The sequence below is a fragment of the Rattus norvegicus genome, chromosome 14, assembly GCF_036323735.1.
Source record: "Rattus norvegicus strain BN/NHsdMcwi chromosome 14, GRCr8, whole genome shotgun sequence".
In the NCBI taxonomy this organism is placed as follows: Eukaryota; Metazoa; Chordata; class Mammalia; order Rodentia; family Muridae; genus Rattus; species Rattus norvegicus.
In genome coordinates this window covers 6,055,967-6,074,757 of record NC_086032.1, presented here as the reverse complement: position 1 = coordinate 6,074,757, position 18,791 = coordinate 6,055,967, and the positions used below count along the sequence as shown (strand labels likewise).

The 18,791-nt window shown below is 44.5% G+C and overlaps 1 protein-coding gene across 2 annotated transcripts; it reads right to left on the bottom strand.

Moving 5' to 3' along the window:
* Window positions 1-3,294: 3,294 nt before the first annotated feature.
* Hsd17b13 (hydroxysteroid (17-beta) dehydrogenase 13) lies at window positions 3,295-18,050 on the bottom strand. 2 transcript variants are annotated; one of them, NM_001009684.1, is made up of 7 exons: window positions 17,690-17,969; window positions 12,883-12,990; window positions 10,899-11,030; window positions 8,928-9,034; window positions 6,826-6,963; window positions 5,207-5,323; window positions 3,295-3,709 (listed from the first exon to the last, which is right to left on the bottom strand). In NM_001009684.1, the coding sequence occupies exons 1-7, from the start codon at window positions 17,897-17,899 to the stop codon at window positions 3,619-3,621; spliced, it is 903 nt and encodes a 300-aa protein (NP_001009684.1). In that variant the 5' UTR covers window positions 17,900-17,969; the 3' UTR covers window positions 3,295-3,618. The 2 variants fall into 2 exon arrangements, 1 of the variants encoding a protein (NP_001009684.1); XR_005492928.2 differs by lacking the exon at window positions 8,928-9,034 and having other exon boundaries at window positions 3,678-3,709; window positions 17,690-18,050.
* Window positions 18,051-18,791: the final 741 nt, after the last annotated feature.

The window sequence follows — 18,791 nt, the reverse complement described above, 5'->3', positions numbered from 1 at the left end:
ACTTGGGAGCTGAGACAGGAGGATTCGATCTCAAGATTCGTTTGGATTCCATATGGAGGTAGTGGCCAGTATAGGGCAATAGTTAAGATTCTGACTCAAGGAAAGCAAAACAAAACATTTTCTTAAAACTTCTCGCTCTCTCTCACACACACAATTTTAATTTTTCAAAACCTATTTTTAATGATGGTTCTTAAATGCTTCAACCTTTTAGCCCATCACCCACCAGGGGTTTGAAAAGAAAGGATACAGGGGAAGTGGACCTGAGTAGAAAGGTTGTCTGGAGCAACCCCCATCTGCGTTGACTGGAAATCTGCAGTTCCGTTCACAGGTCAGCAATGGCAGCTCGATCCACTCGCAAACACTTCACGGATACACCAGCAGTCCAGTTCAGCAGAGTCAGGTTAGCAACAGGGTGGCTTGACGTAGCAGAGGCAGTCAGGCCTCAGCCTTGGCACGAGTCAGCAGGAGGGACCAGGGAGGAACGCCAGGAGAAGTTCTGATCTGCCTCTCTCAGTTGAAACGAGGACCAGTGAAGACGAGAGACCAGTAAATGAGCTCTGTGAGCAAGGCAAGCTCAGCCCTCATCATCACGTTCCAAGCATCCCGTGCCTTCCATGGGTCTTGTCTCACCATGTCTTGCCTCAGAGTTGTGAGCTTTTGGGGGCACTTCTAGGAATTTGGCATTTGTCACTGGGCCCGGACAAGGAAGTAGGCTCGGATAAGAATATCAGAAACAGTGACCATGGGGCTGTGTTTGCGGATTTGCTGAGTTTCTACCTCACGTGATCTCTTTGCTTTCTACTTTACTTAATTACTATCTCGTGTGACCTCCTTGATTACCACTTTGCTTTACTTTGCCTTTGATCTAAGAACTGACCATGTGTTTTGGATGAACCTAGAATGATATAAAAGCAGGCTGGGAAAGACTAAAGCTGCTTCAGCCTTAGTGAGAGCTGGAGTCATTTTATAGTTTTGTCTAATTCTTCTTTTCTTCCTTTTTCAATCCTCACTCCCTCCCTTGAGACCCGGTTGACTGACTGAGCTGGCTTGGTCACCTTAGCATGTGCATCTGTTTCAGCTGACATCACTCTGCCAATCAGCCAGAGCCCACAGAAGAGGCCACAAACTGCAGCACGCCACCAGTGCATTTCTCTCTATGGAGTCCTGACAAATGGAGCTCAATTACGTAATTTAAGGCGGACCAATACAGGCGCACTGTCAGCGAAGGATCCTTTATTTTCTGTCCTTCTATGTGTTTGCTTTAGCCGAACATGCTTTCTCCTGTGTCTGCTTCAGTGAAATCTTCCTTCACGAGTCTGCCTTAGCCTTTCACCCGTGTCCATTTCAAGAGAACATTCCTTCACGTGTTTGCCCCAGCAAAACACTACCCAACACAACTGACTTTCCAAAGAGAGTCACACACACACACACACACACACACACACACACACACACACACACACACACACACACGTATAGATGCTCATACACCAGGCATGGGTACAATGATTAGAGGACACTTTCCCTGAATCCCATCTCTCTTTTTATAATGTGGATTCTGTAGGTTGACTTCAGGTCCTTAGGCTTGGCAGGAAGTGTTTGCCCACTGAGCCAACTCACAGGCCAGAGAAAACATTTTTATCTGAGAGGATACAATTGCCTCATATATTTTATGCTTTTAAAAAAATAGGCTTTTATTTCTTAAGTACTGTAAATGCTTTGGGAAAAGGAGGTGAAGTGAAATCCGCTTGGGTTTATTCAGTCAGTGGTGCAGCTAGCGTGATGATGTCACACACCAATATTTTATTGCTGTTAAGAAAATCACATACTTTATTGTCTTAAAACATTGGTATTAGCTCATTTATAATATGCACTTTTTCTCTTTTAAGTGTCTGAGTGTTTGCCTGAATGATGTATGGGTACCCCATGGATGCCTGGTGTTGGAGAAGGTCAGAAGAGTGTCAAATCCCCTGGACCTGGAGCAGCGGACTGTTGTAAATCACCATGTGGGCGTTTTGAACTGAATCCAGCTCCTCTGGAAGACTGAGGAGTTCTCTTAGCAACTGAGCTCTCTCCTCAACCCGCAGCTCATAGCCTTCTGGAATAAAGTACACTCTTGTTCAGCAGTGTATGGAGGAAAATAAAGTGTCAGCAGGTTGGGGAGCGATGTTGTTGTGACCTCTGGTCCTCTGCTGGCCCTGGACTATTGAAGATGCGCTCTTCACTCCATCCATGCATCCAGTTCCATTGGCTATGTCTGAACGTGGTGCCGTTTTTAGTCTATAACGTCCAAGAGTTGCACAGTGATGTCAGATGCTCATGGGCTCCTTACTACTGGCAGTCAGTGTGGCCATGAGATTGGTTGAGAATGGTTCATTTGAGAATAAAGAAGATAACGGTTCAGGACCAAACAAGAGGAGATACTGTCTGCTTACCAAAAAGGGTGTTTCCATGAACCGGGTGGACGATAAACAAATACTTACACCATTCCGAAATACTCATCAATAAATCAAGACATCATGCTCGCAGGGACCTAAGAATTCTATGACGGGTCTCTAACTAGAAGGAGTCTTACTTGGGGAATCTGTCCTTCCCGGGGGTAGCCTAAGGAGCTGTGATGTTGGCAGAAGTGAGAATTGTGAACGTGAAGATTATCATAGAAAAATATTTAGAAATGAACCTGGTACTTGTGAGGAAGATATCTACACTCAGAATCTGCAGAAGTGGATAAAAGAGATCATTGCTGCATGCCCAGGCATTCCTCTGGGCTTCCTTTAAAAATCACTAAAGCGACACGTGGAAATAACTCTGCAGGTTTATCGACAGGAGGGCAATGCAGACTGTCTGTTTAACCTGTGCTAGTCCGTGGGATCGGTCAATACAGAAGCCAAATGAAAACCCAGGAAGGTTTCCTGCTTCCTGATGGGATCTGTGTGGGAGGTCATGTTGCTGTTCATATGTATACGGTTGCATATTTTCAGTTATTGCCTCATAGAGCAAAAAAGAAAAACAAATGTGTTCAAGGTCTTTCCAAAGCAAAGAACAAGGTGTTTGAGATTTCACAGTTGCAAATCTGTGTCAATATTTGCTTCACCGAGTTGGGTAAATAAAACGGCCTCATTACCCATTCACGCGATGTGAAGAAAACTGCACACTGAGAAAAAAAAATGTGGAACAAAAATATTCCTTCCTAATTCATACGTCAAGGAGACAAGGCAGCGTTTTCATCCTGTCTACAAAGAGCAACCTTAAAACACCGACTTCTCCATCAAAACAGAAATCACTACAGCGTGCCAGCATTTGTCCAAGATTTTATTGTCTTACCCTTTCTCCCACATTTCTGTTTAGTAAAAACACACCAAATGACTTTTCACTCGGCTGTGCGACAGGCATTGTCTTACTACAGCTCCATTTCCAGAACCCAATACCAGGGGCTGAGAGTTTAAGTATAAGAAACCAGAAGGACAGTTGACCACTCTCGTTTGCTCGATGGCTACTAGGGCCAAACCTACATTTTAAACACAAGGAACACTTCTAAAACGGGCGAAAGAAAGCCTCGCGTCCGCTCTAAACTTGGCTTCGCGTCATTGGCGTCCACACGTCTCTGCACGCAAGATGTTACTTCCTCTTGGTTCTGTGGCCCACAATCGCTTCAAACTGAATATTCTGTATACGGTTTATAGCTTTTAAGACACGTTCAGGAAAAAACCTGCATTAAAAGAGAGAGAGAGAGAGAGAACTTTTTAACTTGAAGTTTCGCTGCCAGTGTTTTTTTTCTGTTGTCAATTTAAAAGGCTCCCTGACACTCGCTTACCTGGCCCGCGTCCAGGTTCCCTCTACTCTCTGCTTCTTCCTTAGTCTCCCCTCCCTCGCCCCCATCTGCGGTGATCTATATATAACACAGCACCACTCTCGAAATAACAAAATCGGATGAGATCTTCTACCAATGATAGCCTAGAACTGACACCAAGCTCACTTCTGAAAATGGCAGCGTGTTCTGGAGGGGCAGAGAACTCAGAGTCCACCGCACACCGCCTTCCCCCTCTGCCTGTGTCCGGACCGATTACTTTAGGGAAAGAAAAACTAAAGAGCCTATTCAAAAGCTACTGCCTCTTGGCATATTGCGCTGCCCGTCAGTTAAACACGGCCAACTGGAAATGAATACAGAAAACCATCAGCTGTCTATAATAAGACGCGGAAGGGTTTACACGGGCTGAAAACCTTGACATGTCAGAGGGCTAAGTCCGAGAGGACAGAATAAGGAAGGGCATGCGTGGAGTGGAGGGCAGGACGAGCGCTTTCTGCACAGTATTTCCTATCATGTTGGTGTTGTTTACTAATGCAACATCTCCTCCTTTGTGAGCCCCTGGGTAGAGGGCAGATGGGAGAAGAGACGGAGGTGGGGGGTGATCCAGCTGTGGAGGGTAAGAAGGGAGCTGATGCAGGCCCTTGAACAACAAGCCCAAAGACTAGTGTCTGCTTCTGATCACAGAACCAAGTCTCTCTCTAAGAGGAGTCAAATGCAAAGGGAGCAAAAGCCCTGTTACCAGGGTAACACATCGCCCTAAGCTGCTGTGCAGGAGGCAAGGGCTTAGAGACAGGTAACTGTTCTCACCCTAGGCACAGAAGCCAATCATTTTTGCATCTTGGTCACATACATGAGACCTGTTTTGAGCTACGCAGAGGACATTAGTTTCAGGGCGTTTTGCCGTCTTTGAGGCTCACAAGCCTGGGGGCAGGGGAAAAAAAAAGAAACGATTCCACTGTAAGACTCTCGGATTGTAAATGAAGTGATATAAAATCGTACGGAGTGGATTGTAAGACGTTTGAGATGTGCACTGTCACCAAGTGAGCACCCGAGGGTTTAGAGAGAGTCACACAAGCATGGGGGACCGGAGTCCAATCCTCAGAACACACACACATAAACTCCTGGGCATAGTGGTTCTGGATTTGTAACCCTAGTGTTGGGGGCTATAGGCCCTGGCATATTCCCGGTGCTGAACATCTATCCTAACCAAACTGCTGAGTCCAGGTCTCAGTGAGAGACTGTATCGAAAGAAACAGGGGTGGGGGGAGGGAGGGAAGTAAGGAGGGAGGTAAGTAGGGCAGTAACAAGAAAAAGTAATTTTCACTGGGGAGGTGGGGAGTTTCCATAGCAACATTTCTATTTGTGCTCCAGTGTCTCAGGGTTCTGTGCTGTACTTACATTTCCACTATTAGAGAGATATTGATATAGGACGGAACGAAGATCATTTTCTTGTTGGTAAGTATCCCATCGATCAGACTCCTTGCAACTTCATCCGGCTCTAACACAGGCCATAACCTGATGGAAAGGGGTTGGGGGGGGAGGGAGAGCTTATGTCCATTTATATCTTACTTCTTCCCTTGGATGCTGGAATTGAACCCAGAACTTCACAAATATTAAGCATGTATTCCATCGTTGAGGTAAAACCAAGCCTCTCGATTTATATTGTTTTTAATTAATTAATTTAGTTAATTAATGAATGAAGGAAATTATCTTGTCTCCTCACCAAATTCAGAATTAGGATTTAAAGTGTCCCAGGCTTCCCCGCATGAACGTCACCCCTCCCCCTTCCACCTCCCACACTGACATCTTGTTAGCACATCCTTATGCTCATGGGTCCAGTAGGTCTGACTGTTACCTCACCAGGTCAAAATAATTAAATCACAACAAGGTACAAGATGGGAGGGGTGGGGCAGCCAGGGAACAAAATGGAGGGCATAGCATCACTCAGGGCCAGGAAGGAAACACTGGATTTCCAATGCCTGCTGGACGTAAACAGAGTATTCTATGTCTGAGTACACTTCCTGTTGTGTGTGGGTATCCACAGAGCTGAATTGTTTTGAGGTGTTTAGTCCTTGAGATTTGCTTCTCCTGTAGTTTTCTGGGGATTTAAGATCTGCGTAAGGAGCGTTCTGTTAGAGCTGCCGGCGTGGCATTTCTTGATTCAAAGGTTACACACGTGTATCAGCGAGAAGTGCTTATAACCTATATCCAGTGTTGGAGTCGTCCATTAATGAAGACGAGAGAAAAACCAAAGCATAAAAATGGATTTTAGAGTTGGGGATTTAGCTCAGTGGTAGAGCGCTTGCCTAGCAAGCACAAGGCCCTGGGTTTGGTCCCCAGCTCTGAAAAAAAAAAAAGAAAAAGAAAAAAAATGGATTTTAGGTGTTACCCCAAGGTTAGCATGCCTAGGCATGGCTGTTGTGGGTGCTGGAACTGAATCCCATGAGACAGTCTGTGGTTTCCGCAGACTCACGTGTGATTGAGATGTCTGTGGTGAGGACCGGCAAACCCTCACACAGCAGCGCAAGTCAATACTTTTTACATTATCCTGGCTCTGTGTCTCCCCTTCCTAGTTTTGCAATGGAGTTTTCAGTCCAGCCTCAGAACCACATCTGACATGAGCACCTCAATGTCAGCCTCAGCGGGGAGGGGAGATCCAGGGTCCAGAGCCTGAGTGGGAACACTCCTGGGCCCTGGGCACTGCTGTGTCTGCAGCTAAGGTTGCTCCAGGCTCATGGCCAACCTAAACGTGTTCTTGGTTTCCTCCTTCATTGCATCTTCCCCTGGAGAGGTAGGATACTCCTGACCAAACGCATCGGATTCCACACTGAGCACCTGCCAGGATTTTAATGGCCCCCACTGTCCCACATAAGAAAGCAACTATGGGTTGAGATCGTGCCACAGGATTAACTAAAACGTGCGTGTGACATACTTGTTAAGTACCTATGGCCTTCTCAAGAGTCCAGCGTCTGGGAGGGCTCCAGCTTAAAGGTCTGCGTAACTCATTCCCCTCTCACCTGGTACTTGGGTTTTTGGTGAAGCCAGTATTCACGAACACAGGGCAGAGACAGGAGGTTTTGATACCGGTTTTCCCCAAGGTGTCCAGTTCTGCAGTCAGTGCTCTGTGGAAGCCCACAGCAGCGAACTTGCTGGAGCTGTGAGAAAAGCAGCCATTGGCAAAGGTGGCAGGGCGGGGGTGGGGGGGAGCGGGCACTCTCGGCTACCATTGAGAAGATAGCATCATTGGTCCCAACCTGCTACTCTAGTTTTTCTGAGAGGGCAAATGATCATTTGGTTTTCTTTTCTTAGGCATTACACAGAATTCTGAACAAGCACAATACCTGTTTTTTTCCCTTGGGGTGATGGGGATCGAACTCAAGGATCGATACATGGCAAGCATGTATTCATTCGACCATTGCTAACCCCCAGGCCTCTGTTTCTAATTTCTAAGTAGCAGTGTTAGCAAAAGGGTCACTTTGCAGATGGGTTTAATGTTTTTCACTGTACATGTGACCTTTTCTATGGTCCAGTCAATGCTTCTTACTCAGGTTTTATTAGTTTTTAACCTTTTAAAATGTAAGTCAGAAAAGGGTACTTAAAACATTGTGAAGTTAACATTGACAAACTTTTGCGGGCGGAGCTCATTTCTCCTCCCTTGATTAGTGAGCTGATGTTTTCTCTCTTGTTGCTGGTAGCCTCATTGGTCTCCTAATTGTGTGCATTTGGAGTAAAGGGGCTCTTGATGGTGTTGGTAGGGTTGTGTTTGTATGTGCAACCTTTAGCCTTTTGTTCTTTCTGATTATAAAATGTAGGTAGCAAAACTCAACAGATCAGCATATGCATAGTGACTTATTATCTACAAGGCTCTATGTAAGTTTTAACTATAGTTTTTGTCCATGTGAAAAAAAATCAGTGTTAGAAGTTATCTCTGTCTCCCTCTACTCTCTCTCTCTCTTTGTCTCTCTCTGTCTCTGTCTGTCTCTCTGTCTGTCTCTGTCTGTCTCTGTCTCCCTCTATTCTCTCTCTGTCTGTCTCTGTCTGTCTCTGTCTCCCTCTATTCTCTCTCTCTGTCTCTGTCTGTCTCTCTCTCTGTCATGTCTCTGTCTGTCTCTCTCTGTCTCTGTCTGTCTCTCTCTCTGTCATGTCTCTGTCTGTCTCTGTCTGTCTCTGTCTGTCTCTCTCTGTCTCTGTCTGTCTCTGTCTGTCTCTGTCTGTCTCTGTCTCTCTCTGTCTCTCTCTCTGTCTCTGTCTCCCTCTACTCTCTCTGTCTCTGTCTCTGTCTGTCTCTGTCTGTCTCTGTCTGTCTGTCTCTGTCTCTGTCTCCCTCTACTCTCTCTCTCTGTCTCTCTGTCTCTCTCTCTGTCTCTGTCTCTCTCTCTGTCTGTCTCTCTCTCTGTCTCTCTCTATCTGTCTCTGTCTCTGTCTCTGTGTGTGTGTGTGTGTGTGTGTGTGTAATGGAAACCTGAACTACATTGAAATTTAACTCATCTGTGGCCATGTTTAGTGTGTGAGGGATTGTTTAGTCCATGATCAAGTTTAGCTTTGAATATGCCTCTAAAGAAATAACACATGCATCTGCTACATCCACATATCCTGGTAAAATTGTTCCTGAGACCATCGTATAGCAGTAGGGAAACAAGATGCCAATAGCAGAGGTCGCAGGGATGTGCTGCAGATGGCGAGTGTGTCTGTGTCCCCGGGACATGGTGTGCACTGTCTGCATCTCCTGGGAAAGTGAGTGCTCCATTTCCTTCCCTCACACACGCATGCACATAGGCCACGCTCTACCTCTGTGCTCCTGTTAGCTTCTGGGTGCTTTGCTTCCTACTCTGCTGTGTTTCTTCTCTCAACAGCTCCTCATTCTAGGACATAATGGAAACATACTCCATGGGGCAGTTTTCAGAACCCTAAGATAATTTAAATAATATTAAATCAAGTTTCCTTGCTTTAGAAGTCATTTGAAAATTTACCCAATATACTAGGTAAATTCCCTATGTCCAAATTACCAAGCTGTGAGCACTGAGGAAACTATGTTAATTAACCCCTGTAATAATTCCCTATAAATAATCCCTAAGCTAATAAGCACAAGTGCACAGCGCTGTTAGCATTCTATACCTACCAATATGGGATGAGATAAGGAATCACTCTGTGGCCACACACTGAAGCCACTGTGACAATGTGGCCAGAGTTTCTTCTCAGCATCGATGGAAGGAGTGCTTTTATGATCTTAAGGTCCACATGAAAAGGAAAGAAACCGCACGGGGATTAGAGAGATTCCAGGCCAGGTGGTTTCATTTCCAGTGCCTGCACTGAAGCGGAGGAGGGGGCATTGGAAATCACACACTTGCAAGACTCTGAGGTTAGGGCAGTACTCAGAATGCCCTCTAGATCATGCCCAGGACCTGTGGAGCGAGCATGCCCCCTCTTCCCTTGAGGAGTTGAGTAGTTCCCTCCGTATTTGCTACATAAGCAACACTGTTATTTTTCTCAGTGCTAGGGATTAACCCAAGGGTTTTGTGCATGCTAGGCTGAGCTCTGCGCCACATTGTCAAGGGGGACATCCACAGATGCAGGAACTGAAGGCTGATTTACCGTTTTACAAGTTCTTGGCTCCAGTTTGAGGAAAGGGAACCTGTACTCACATCAAAGCAGCTGAAGTTCTATCCTGGCCCATAGCCACCATGCATAGGGAGGAGACGCAAATCTCTTTCTTGTAACAGTATTATTATAGGATACATTCTTGGGAAACAAAAGATTTTTTGTTTCCAAAACAAAAAAAACAAAAACAAAAACAAACAAACAAAACAAAAACGCCTCACTGTACAGTGGGAAACATCAGGACATTTTATGAGAATTTTACAGACCCACTCTTCAAATTCTATGGAAATTCCTAGAGCCCAGATTGCCAGGCCAAACCCCTACCAGCCCTGCCTGCAGATCTATATGGAGGCGATGAGAGCTCCTGTCTTTCTAAACCTCTACCTTTTGATATACCTTGTGACATAGCTATAATTTCCTATTAATTATTTGATAACTAATCTGCAAGCTCTCTCTGCCATGTGACTGGGATGTTAGTGGAGTCATGAGGGGCTGATGAAGGATGCTTTTCAAATCCAGGTTTGCTCCAGTTGCCATAGTAATATCGGGGCCCCACAACATTAATTCCTATAAACGCTCCCTCCAAAGGGTTGAGAAGCATACTTCAGCTTCTCACAAACCACCAATAGTAAGAAATCTTCTGACTCATCTCTCTACGCTCCAGAATTCCACAGATCTACCAGGCTTATTCATCTCACAGCCCGTAGGCTGCTTATGACCGAGATGTGAATACAGACCACTGCAAACTTGTTAACTGACATAAAACATTTTGAGATTTTTTTTTCCCTTTTGGTAGCCGATGGTGAAGTTCTCAGGCAGGAAGTTTGTAGATGATAATGCTAGGTCAAAATGTCTACTTGTCTCAGAACCTAACTCAAAGTGTCCCCAACTCCTGCACGCATCTGAATAGTTGTTTTCTGTCTTTTCAGCTCTAAACACCTATGAAAGGAAGACACAGAAAGATGTAGGCAGCACGCATCTCCTCTAAAATATTGGAAAGATATATATATATATATATATAACCTTGCTGACACACGCCAAGCCATATGTTAGATTTTGTTTGACAAAATAAACCAAATGGCTCTCTCTTTTGGGTGTGCTGTGTTCACTTGAACTCTAAACTCTGCTGCCAGAAACCTGTGACCCTTCTACTCAAACACACTATAAGATTCCTGACTTACAAAACAAAAAAATGGGGCTAGGGAGATTGCTCAGTGGTTAAGAGCACTGGCTGCTCTTCCAGAGGTCCTGAGTTCAATTCCCAGCAACCACATGGTGGCTCACAACCATCTGTAATGGTGTCTGATGCCCCTCTTCTGGTGTGTCTGAAGACAGCTACAGTGTGCTCATATACATAAAAGAAATAATTAAAATTTAAAAAGACAAAGCAAAACAAAAAAACCTAACCCCCCCAATATTGTGAACTCAATGACTTCCTTGTACTGAAGAGATGTCAGATACACACACTCATAAGTCTTTCTGACTTACTCACCCAAAAATGTCCTAGGATGTTGACCTCGAAGGTCTTGGTGATCTCCTCATCCTTGGTGCTAAGAAGGTCGGCTGGATAAATTGCCCCAGCGTTGTTTACCACAATCTCTATGTCACCAACTTCTTTCTTTACCTTTTAAAGTGCAGAGAATGCACACACAGGGTAAGTCATTCTCACAGAGCCCATACTGATAGGGAGACAGACAGAGGCATTTTTATATTCTATATTATAAGGATATACATTTCCCCATGTCAAACAGAACCAGAACATACACACTATTTATAGCTCAGCAGTTACACACTGGGTGTTCTGAGTTAACCACTCCACACCCTACCCCTAGCCATCCAAGGAGTCCAAGGTTGATACCAGCAGAAACTAGGCCAACTCAACATCCACTGCCCCTATAATCAGACAGCCTTTGTCCACACCCACTGCCATCCGCTGGCTGGATGACATGGAAGACAGATATCTAAGATATCAATCCGTCTCCCAAGAATAAAGAACAGCTTTAAGATGTCATTTCTGTCTGTGCTCACTGGCTTGGTGACAGCTAGCCTGGTCACATGGCCATCTAGGCTTTTGTTATTCCAGTGCATGAGGTCTCAGAGTTCAGACGTGAAAGAACCAGGTCAGCAACACGAAGGGAACCCATCGTGAGGTAGGGCTGAACTGTTTTGGTTACAACCTTAAATTGTGTGTCCAATATATAATAGGTAGTGTGAAAGCTTATGAACTTAAATAATCAAGAATTGATGTTTGTGAGCTGGAGAGATGGCTCAGTGGTTAAGAGCACTGACTGCTCTTCCAGAGGTCCTGAGTTCAAATCCCAGAAACCACATGGTGGCTCACAGCCATCTGTAATGGGATCTGATGTCCTCTTCTGGTGTGTCTGAAGACAGCTACACATACCTCACATACATTAAATAAGTAAATAAATCACACACACACACACACACACACACACACACACACATATATATATATATAGAATTGTTGTTTGTGCTGGTAAATGATACTTAAGTGTTACGTATTTACACTTAAGGTATTAAGTAATTAATCTTTTTTTTTTTTTTTTGGTTCTTTTTTTTTTTTTCGGAGCTGGGGACCGAACCCAGGGCCTTGCGCTTCCTAGGCAAGCGCTCTACCACTGAGCTAAATCCCCAACCCCCTAAGTAATTAATCTTGGTTCTACTTCACACTGGCCACAGGATCTTTTTCTGGGCCATACCATCTAAGCTTTTATTTGCCTATCTATAGTGAGGCTAATGGGATTTAAAAATTAAATCAGATTAGAAAAGGCAGTAGCTTATTGGAGAGTTTGGTTTATCATAAGCACTCGATGTTTGCTTTTTAAAAGAGTAGGTATGGATGGAGAGATGGCTCAGTGGGTAAAAGCATTTATTTTTGTTTTTCTTTTCCAGACCTGATAACCCCAAGATCCACATCATGGATGGAGAGACCTACTTTCAAAAGTTGTCATCTGAATCCCACATACACACTGTGGGGTATGTGTGCAGCGCTCCATACACACACACACACACACACACACACACACACACAGAGCAAATAAATAAATAAAATGCTTAAAAAGCCATTAACTGTGTTTTCCATAAAAGACTAGATTATACACAAACCAATAAAATCTCAGAGAGGAAATAAGTTAAAGAAAAAGTAAAACAAAATCTAATTTTAAAAAAGTTAGAAAAGATAACAAATTTTCTGCTGATAAATCATCTTTCGTTTCCTCTGGGCCAAATTTTTGGTCACAGCAGATTAGATTCAAACTATGAAACAATGAGAGCTGAGTGGCTATTAATACCAAGAAAGTTCTATATTTGTCCTCCTTCGGTCACAGCAACTTGACCGAGCAGCTGACGTCTACCGGAAGCCAAGCAGCCCTAGACAAAGACAACCTTTTCATTTCCCCGCTCAGTATCAGCTGATGCGGAGGGTTATATGTAGACACATGCATCCCGGTTCTCACCTGATCCACAGACTTGTAAATCTCTGCCCGGTTGCTGCAGTCCACCACAAACACGTGCACGACAGCCCCCAGTTTCCTGCATTTGGCTGCGGTTTCCTCAACACCGTGCTGGGGCCCGCAGTGGGGGTGGAGTAAGGGGGGGGGGAGAGACAAATTTGAGAAAAGATCAGGCTCTTTAAAATACTTTAAAATCCTTGTCCAATTAATCTGCTTATGTGAACTCATTATTTAATTACATTGACTAATTAACTGCCAAAGTAGCAGCGGAGCCTGGAGCCAAAGAAAAACAAACCCTTCCCGTTAAGGCTTTTGCAGCTTTTCATCTTGGCCTGGGCTGCCTGTCTAGAGTGATGATGTCATAGCATGAGGGGCATCCCATAAGTGCTTGAAGACGCTGCGCCTCACAGTGTAGGGAAGATGTCTGAGCATGGAGGACAGAAGACTGGTCCACTCGATCAGCACACGGTTGTGGAGCAGCACCCACTGCTGACAGTAAAGTGCTGAGCCACCATCTAGCGGCCACTCTAGATGGCTTCTACTGACAACTTGGATTCATCCCCCTGGTGCCAGGAGAGAGTCTTATCCAATAAAAGCTTCCATGGGGAAACTGTTACTACACGTGCCAATCTTAACTGGGTATTTATTCTTCTGGAGCTTTGGAGGGGAAAAGGCCAAGAGCCAATGGTTGAATTCTCACTAGGGTGAGAATTGCACACAAGTCCTCTAAGACACGGAGACAGCTTATTTTTAGCCTAGATTCAGAAGCCTTTTACCTGAGATTGTCCTACCATAGTGTGTGTGTGTGTGTGTGTGTGTGTGTGTGTGTGTGTGCGCGCGCACGTGCGCGCACGTGTGTGTGCATGTTTTCTCTCTTGTTGTTTTAGACCAGCTGTCACTCTCAATCCCTTGCTTACTATGTGCACCCCAAGTGGGGTTTCCAACTCAGGCCAATCCTCCTGCCTCAATCTTCTGAATATTGCAATTACAGGTATGAATCATCACCCTTGGCTTTTTGTTTTGTTTTTTCAACTTACATTTCAGGAAAATTTGAATTCATTTTAAGTTTTGACACCTATTGATTTCATAGTGAACAGTATGGGGTTCAAATTCTTTTTTAAAACCACACTTTTCGGGGTTGGGGATTTAGCTCAGTGGTAGAGCACTTGCCTAGCAAGCGCAAGGCCCTGGGTTCGGTCCCCAGCTCCGAAAAAAAGAGAAAAAAACCCCCACACTTTTCCCTCTAATGTTTGTCCCCATTTCTCTGTGATGGAGAGTGAAGATGCCCAGGAAGCTCTCTCTTGTGCATGCTGGGATGGCAATAGTGTAGCCATCATGTGGGCTGTCACTGAGTGGATGGTGGTTTTGGCTATGCTGGTTGCCTCCCTCTGGCCCCTTTGTATTTCCCCATCTTGGCTAAACCACAAAGCAACAATAAGAGTCTCAAAGAACAAACTTTAAGGAGGATTAGGATGTTGCTACAAAACCAACTGTACCTTCACATAGACTTGGGATAGGCTGCCACATAGGGCATAGGTCTGCATGGGGCTGTGGAATAGAGCTGTGGTCTGGGTAGGAACCTTTTCCACTAATGCTGGCTTCATTTCCACTAATGACGGCTGCCTACTGCTACATGGCCCAGCTGTTCTCACTAGTCTCATACAGCTGCAAGGAGAGGCAGTAACCAGAGGGTCAAGCAAAGATTTGACTGAAGAAGAAACAATGTATTAGTGTTACTTTCTTCAGTAGCACAAGCAAAGATTAGACTGAAGAAGAAACAATGTATCAGTGTTACTTTCTTCCGTAGCTCCAGCGATTTGATTGAAGAAGAAACAATGTATCAGTGTTACTTTCTTTAGTAGCATAAGCAAAGATTAGACTGAAGAAGAAACTATGTATCAGTGTTACTTTAATAGCTAAGCAAATGATTGAACTGAAGGAGAAACAATGTATCAGTGTTACTTTCTTCAGTAGCTCAAGCAAAGATTAGACTGAAAAAGAAACAATGTATTGGTGTTACTTCAATAGCTAAGCAAATGATTGAACTGAAGCAGAAACAATGTATCAGTGTTACTTTCTTCAGTAGCACAGCCTTCAGCAAGCTGTCCCTACTTCTGTAATAAGCCCTCATGCAAGCTCAAGTTAGCAATCCTAACTAAATTCATTAGCTCATGCACATATGGAAGACATGAAAGACCAAGGAGACGGTTAGAGAGGGGATCAGCAAGAGTGTGAGGGGACCAGAGATAATGATGGGCTGAACAGTGAATATGATCAGAATACACATGTCTAGAAAGCTTAAGGTGAAGCCCGGTATCCTGTATGAGCAATAGTTGCTAATAACTTGCAAATTATCCAGCCTTATAACTAATCTGGAGCATGGCAGAATGCAGCTCTTTGTCACTTTTGCACAGGAAACATCTGGGGTGTCAATGCTAATCCCCACGTCCTTTTTAATAGTGTACAAATTAGTGTGATCCATGCTGGCATTCCCACACACAAGGCATGACAGCCCATGCTTATTGTCTTCTCCTACACTCTTTTGTCTCTTGCTATAGCTCCACCTGTAACCAGGGCTGGGTTCTAACTTGCAGCAACCCTCTTGCCTTGGATCCTCCAGTGCTAGGGCCAGAGCAGAGTGACCATGAGCACCCTGCCTCCCATCCCTTGTTTTGTGAGCCTGGCTCCTTTTTCACCTAATGTTTTAGTGACCTCCAGTTTCATCCAATGTCCTTCAGAGTGATCTCATTCTTCCAAAAGACTGAACTATGTTCTATGTGTGAAAAGCACATCTATGGATGGGCACCTAGGCTGGTCCTACGATTTTACTATTGAGTCCTTTTGTGCTTCTTAGATTTGCCCTTCATTCCTTGAATACATAAATGCTTTCATCCCCGGTTATCTTCCTGCAGCCCCTCCCCCCTGCTGGCCTCCCTTGTTTCAAGTCTCTGTGTCACTGTTTTTTAAAGTCGGGGGCTTCTCTGTGGCCTTGCATCTCACCGTTTATGGGAAAGGAGCCAGCATCAATGGAAGGCTGGCCCCTCAGTGAACAGGGGAGCCAGAGTTACGCTTGCAGCTTTGTGGCCAAATCATTTGATGTCTTAAATGTTTAATCATGACATTCAAGAATTCAAAGAGAGTTTACAAGGTAGTCAGTTTTCAGGAACAGAAAAAAACTGGAAGTCCTCTTTGATGTGACCTCTTGCTAGTTTTACTCTTTCTGTGTCTGAAAAATTTCAAATTAAAGGAAATGTACTAAGTTAAGTATTGATGTCTTCCCAGCAGGCACACTTGGGAGGTGATCTGAAAGATTCATGAAGCTTCTTCATGACATATTCTTGTTTATATATATATTTTTTTACAAGGGTCTAAGATCAGGTTTTTCAACTCCAAGAAGACTGCCTGGGATCTCTGCAGGATTTGCTAATCTCAGAATCATCTCCATGTACCCCGTTAGCCCATCTTGCCCACAGATGCCTGTGTCTGCTAAACAAAGATGCACAGTGCATCTCGGGATTCTTCACTGCTCAAAATGAACCAAAGAGCATTCGAAGGCTGGGGAAAGTGTGTGCTAACTGCAGATGGCAAAGAACATAAAAACAGGGTTGCCTGAAGCCAAGCAAAATCTCAAGGAAACCTTTGGAAACTGTTTCTCAACAAACAAACAAACAAACACCCCGAGTTTCTCCAGTCTGAGCCATTGTATTTCGTATGTGTCAGCCCAGACGTTTGGTTTTGATTTCCTTGTAGTGCTGGGGCTCAAACCCAGACACAGGTGGATCTACTATCTAGCTTGTATATGCTAGATAACTGCTGTGTCCCTAGTCCAGTTCTTCAAAGATTACAGTCCCAGAGACAGTTTCTTGTGGCGCATGTTTTTATGGCTGTGTGGGAGAATGTGCATGTTTAGGAGAAAGTGACACAAGATGTCAAACACCTTCAGACTTAAGGGTAGTTAAGAGCATTTATAAATAAACAAGAGGTTAACAACTTCTCAGAGATGTCCAAACGAAAGCCTGGTGGCAATGTAGACATTACCATATGTGGTGCTGCGCACGCGCCAGGCCACCTTAAGTACTTAAAGTGTTACTCTCTTCATGGACTCTTCTTGCTCAGGACCTGGCAATTCCTTTTTTCCCTGCTAAAGGTCAGATGTAAGTGTTTTAGGGTTGCTTGTGTGTGAGTGGAGGCACCATGGGTTTCTGCTGTAAGTCCTTTGTGTACTTTTTGTTTTGAGAACCCCTCAAATGTGTAAAAACCTTGAGTGGCAGCTGTGACTCAATGGTGAGTGCTCTCCTGGCACGTAATAAGTCCCGGCCTCGGCCTATCACAGAAAGGAACAAATGAATAACCGAATAAATGAAAATTTAAAAATACAGAAGTTATTCCTAGCTTCAATAAACTGCCTATTGGCCAGTTTGGTTGTTGACAATAATCACGTGTGGGTTTTGTTTCCCTCCGAGGTTTTATTCCAATTGTAGAGATTTTTTTAAAAAATTAAAGTTGAGGTAAGTTATGTGGCTTGCCTAAGTTCAGCAGCTGGGAGGCTTCCTGACCCCTTCGTCTCGTTATCATATTGTACACCATGATAGAAACAAACAAACAAACAAAACGCCCCAGGCTTAGTTCTCCAGTGCATTGGTTCCACCTAGCTCTTACGGCCCAGGGATCTAGAAAGGCTCCAGTGATTTATTAAAACTTTGAAAACGGAAAGCACAAAGAAAAGCCGACACTAAGTCAAGTGAGCAGAGAAACCTACGCCTTATTATTTTTGTGACTTTAAAAGGCTGGCAGAAACATGCTTCCTTACCTTACTAATATCCCACAGGACCAATCTGCTTTTCTGCTTTGCAAATTCATAAGCCGTCAGCCTGCCTATTCCGTGTCCAGCTCCTGTGATGAGAACAGTCTGTCCGGCCACAGACTTTCTTCTCTGGGGAATGAAGAACTTTACCAGTGACTCCAGGTAGGAGTAGATGATGATGCCCACCAGCAAGAGAAGCTCCAGGATGAGGTTCATGGCTCTGAGCTGCTCTCTCCCTTGGACTCTGTTCTCCTAGCAGATGCCCCCGCACGGAGCTCCACAGAGAGCCCTGTCAGGTATTGTGGACTGCCAGAGAAGAGACAGACTTTGACTGTGTCCCCTGACGAATCAGATACACCATTGGTTTTTGAAATAATGCCAGTCTCTAACATAAGCACAGCATAGGTCAGGGAGCCCAGTGGGTTGTGCCCTTTGGACCCGCTTATCTGAAAAGCAGTTGTGTTCCATGTTTCAACACAAAACTTCACTCCTCAAAGTTATTCTGGAAGGATTGCATCAGCTAATGGTCTGTTATCGTGTGTGTGTGTGTGTGTGTGTGTGTGTGTGTGTGTGTGTGTGTGCATATTAATGAAACTTTAAGGGATTAGTGAGAGGACTTAGCAGTCAAAAGTGCTTGTCATGTAAGCCTCACCTGAGTCTGATCCCCAAATCCAAAGTGGAGGGAGACAACCAACTCTACACACACACAGCGAGACAGAGAGAGAGAGAGAGAGAGAGAGAGAGAGAGACATACACATACATACACACACATATACACCCACACACATCCACAGACACACAAACACATACACAGACACATACACACAGACATGCACACATACATACACACACACACACACTCACACACACATACACATACACACACATACACATACACACACATACACATACACACACATACACAGACACACACACATACACAGACATACACACATACACAGACACACACACATACACACACATACACAGACACACACATACATAGACACACACACATACACAGACACACACATACATAGACACACACACATACACAGACACACACATACACAGACACACACACATACACAGACACACACATACACAG

Bases quoted from the DNA above. Each gene is read 5' to 3' on its own strand.
- Hsd17b13 (NM_001009684.1), bottom strand. From the start codon at position 17,899: ATGAACCTCATCCTGGAGCTTCTCTTGCTGGTGGGCATCATCATCTAC. The intron at 6,964-8,927 runs GTAGGTATAGAA...CTTTTCTCACAG, and splicing joins CCTTATCTCATCCCATATTG to CTCCAGCAAGTTCGCTGCTG. The intron at 5,324-6,825 runs GTGAGAGGGGAA...CCTTTCCATCAG, and splicing joins ACCAAAAACCCAAGTACCAG to GTTATGGCCTGTGTTAGAGC.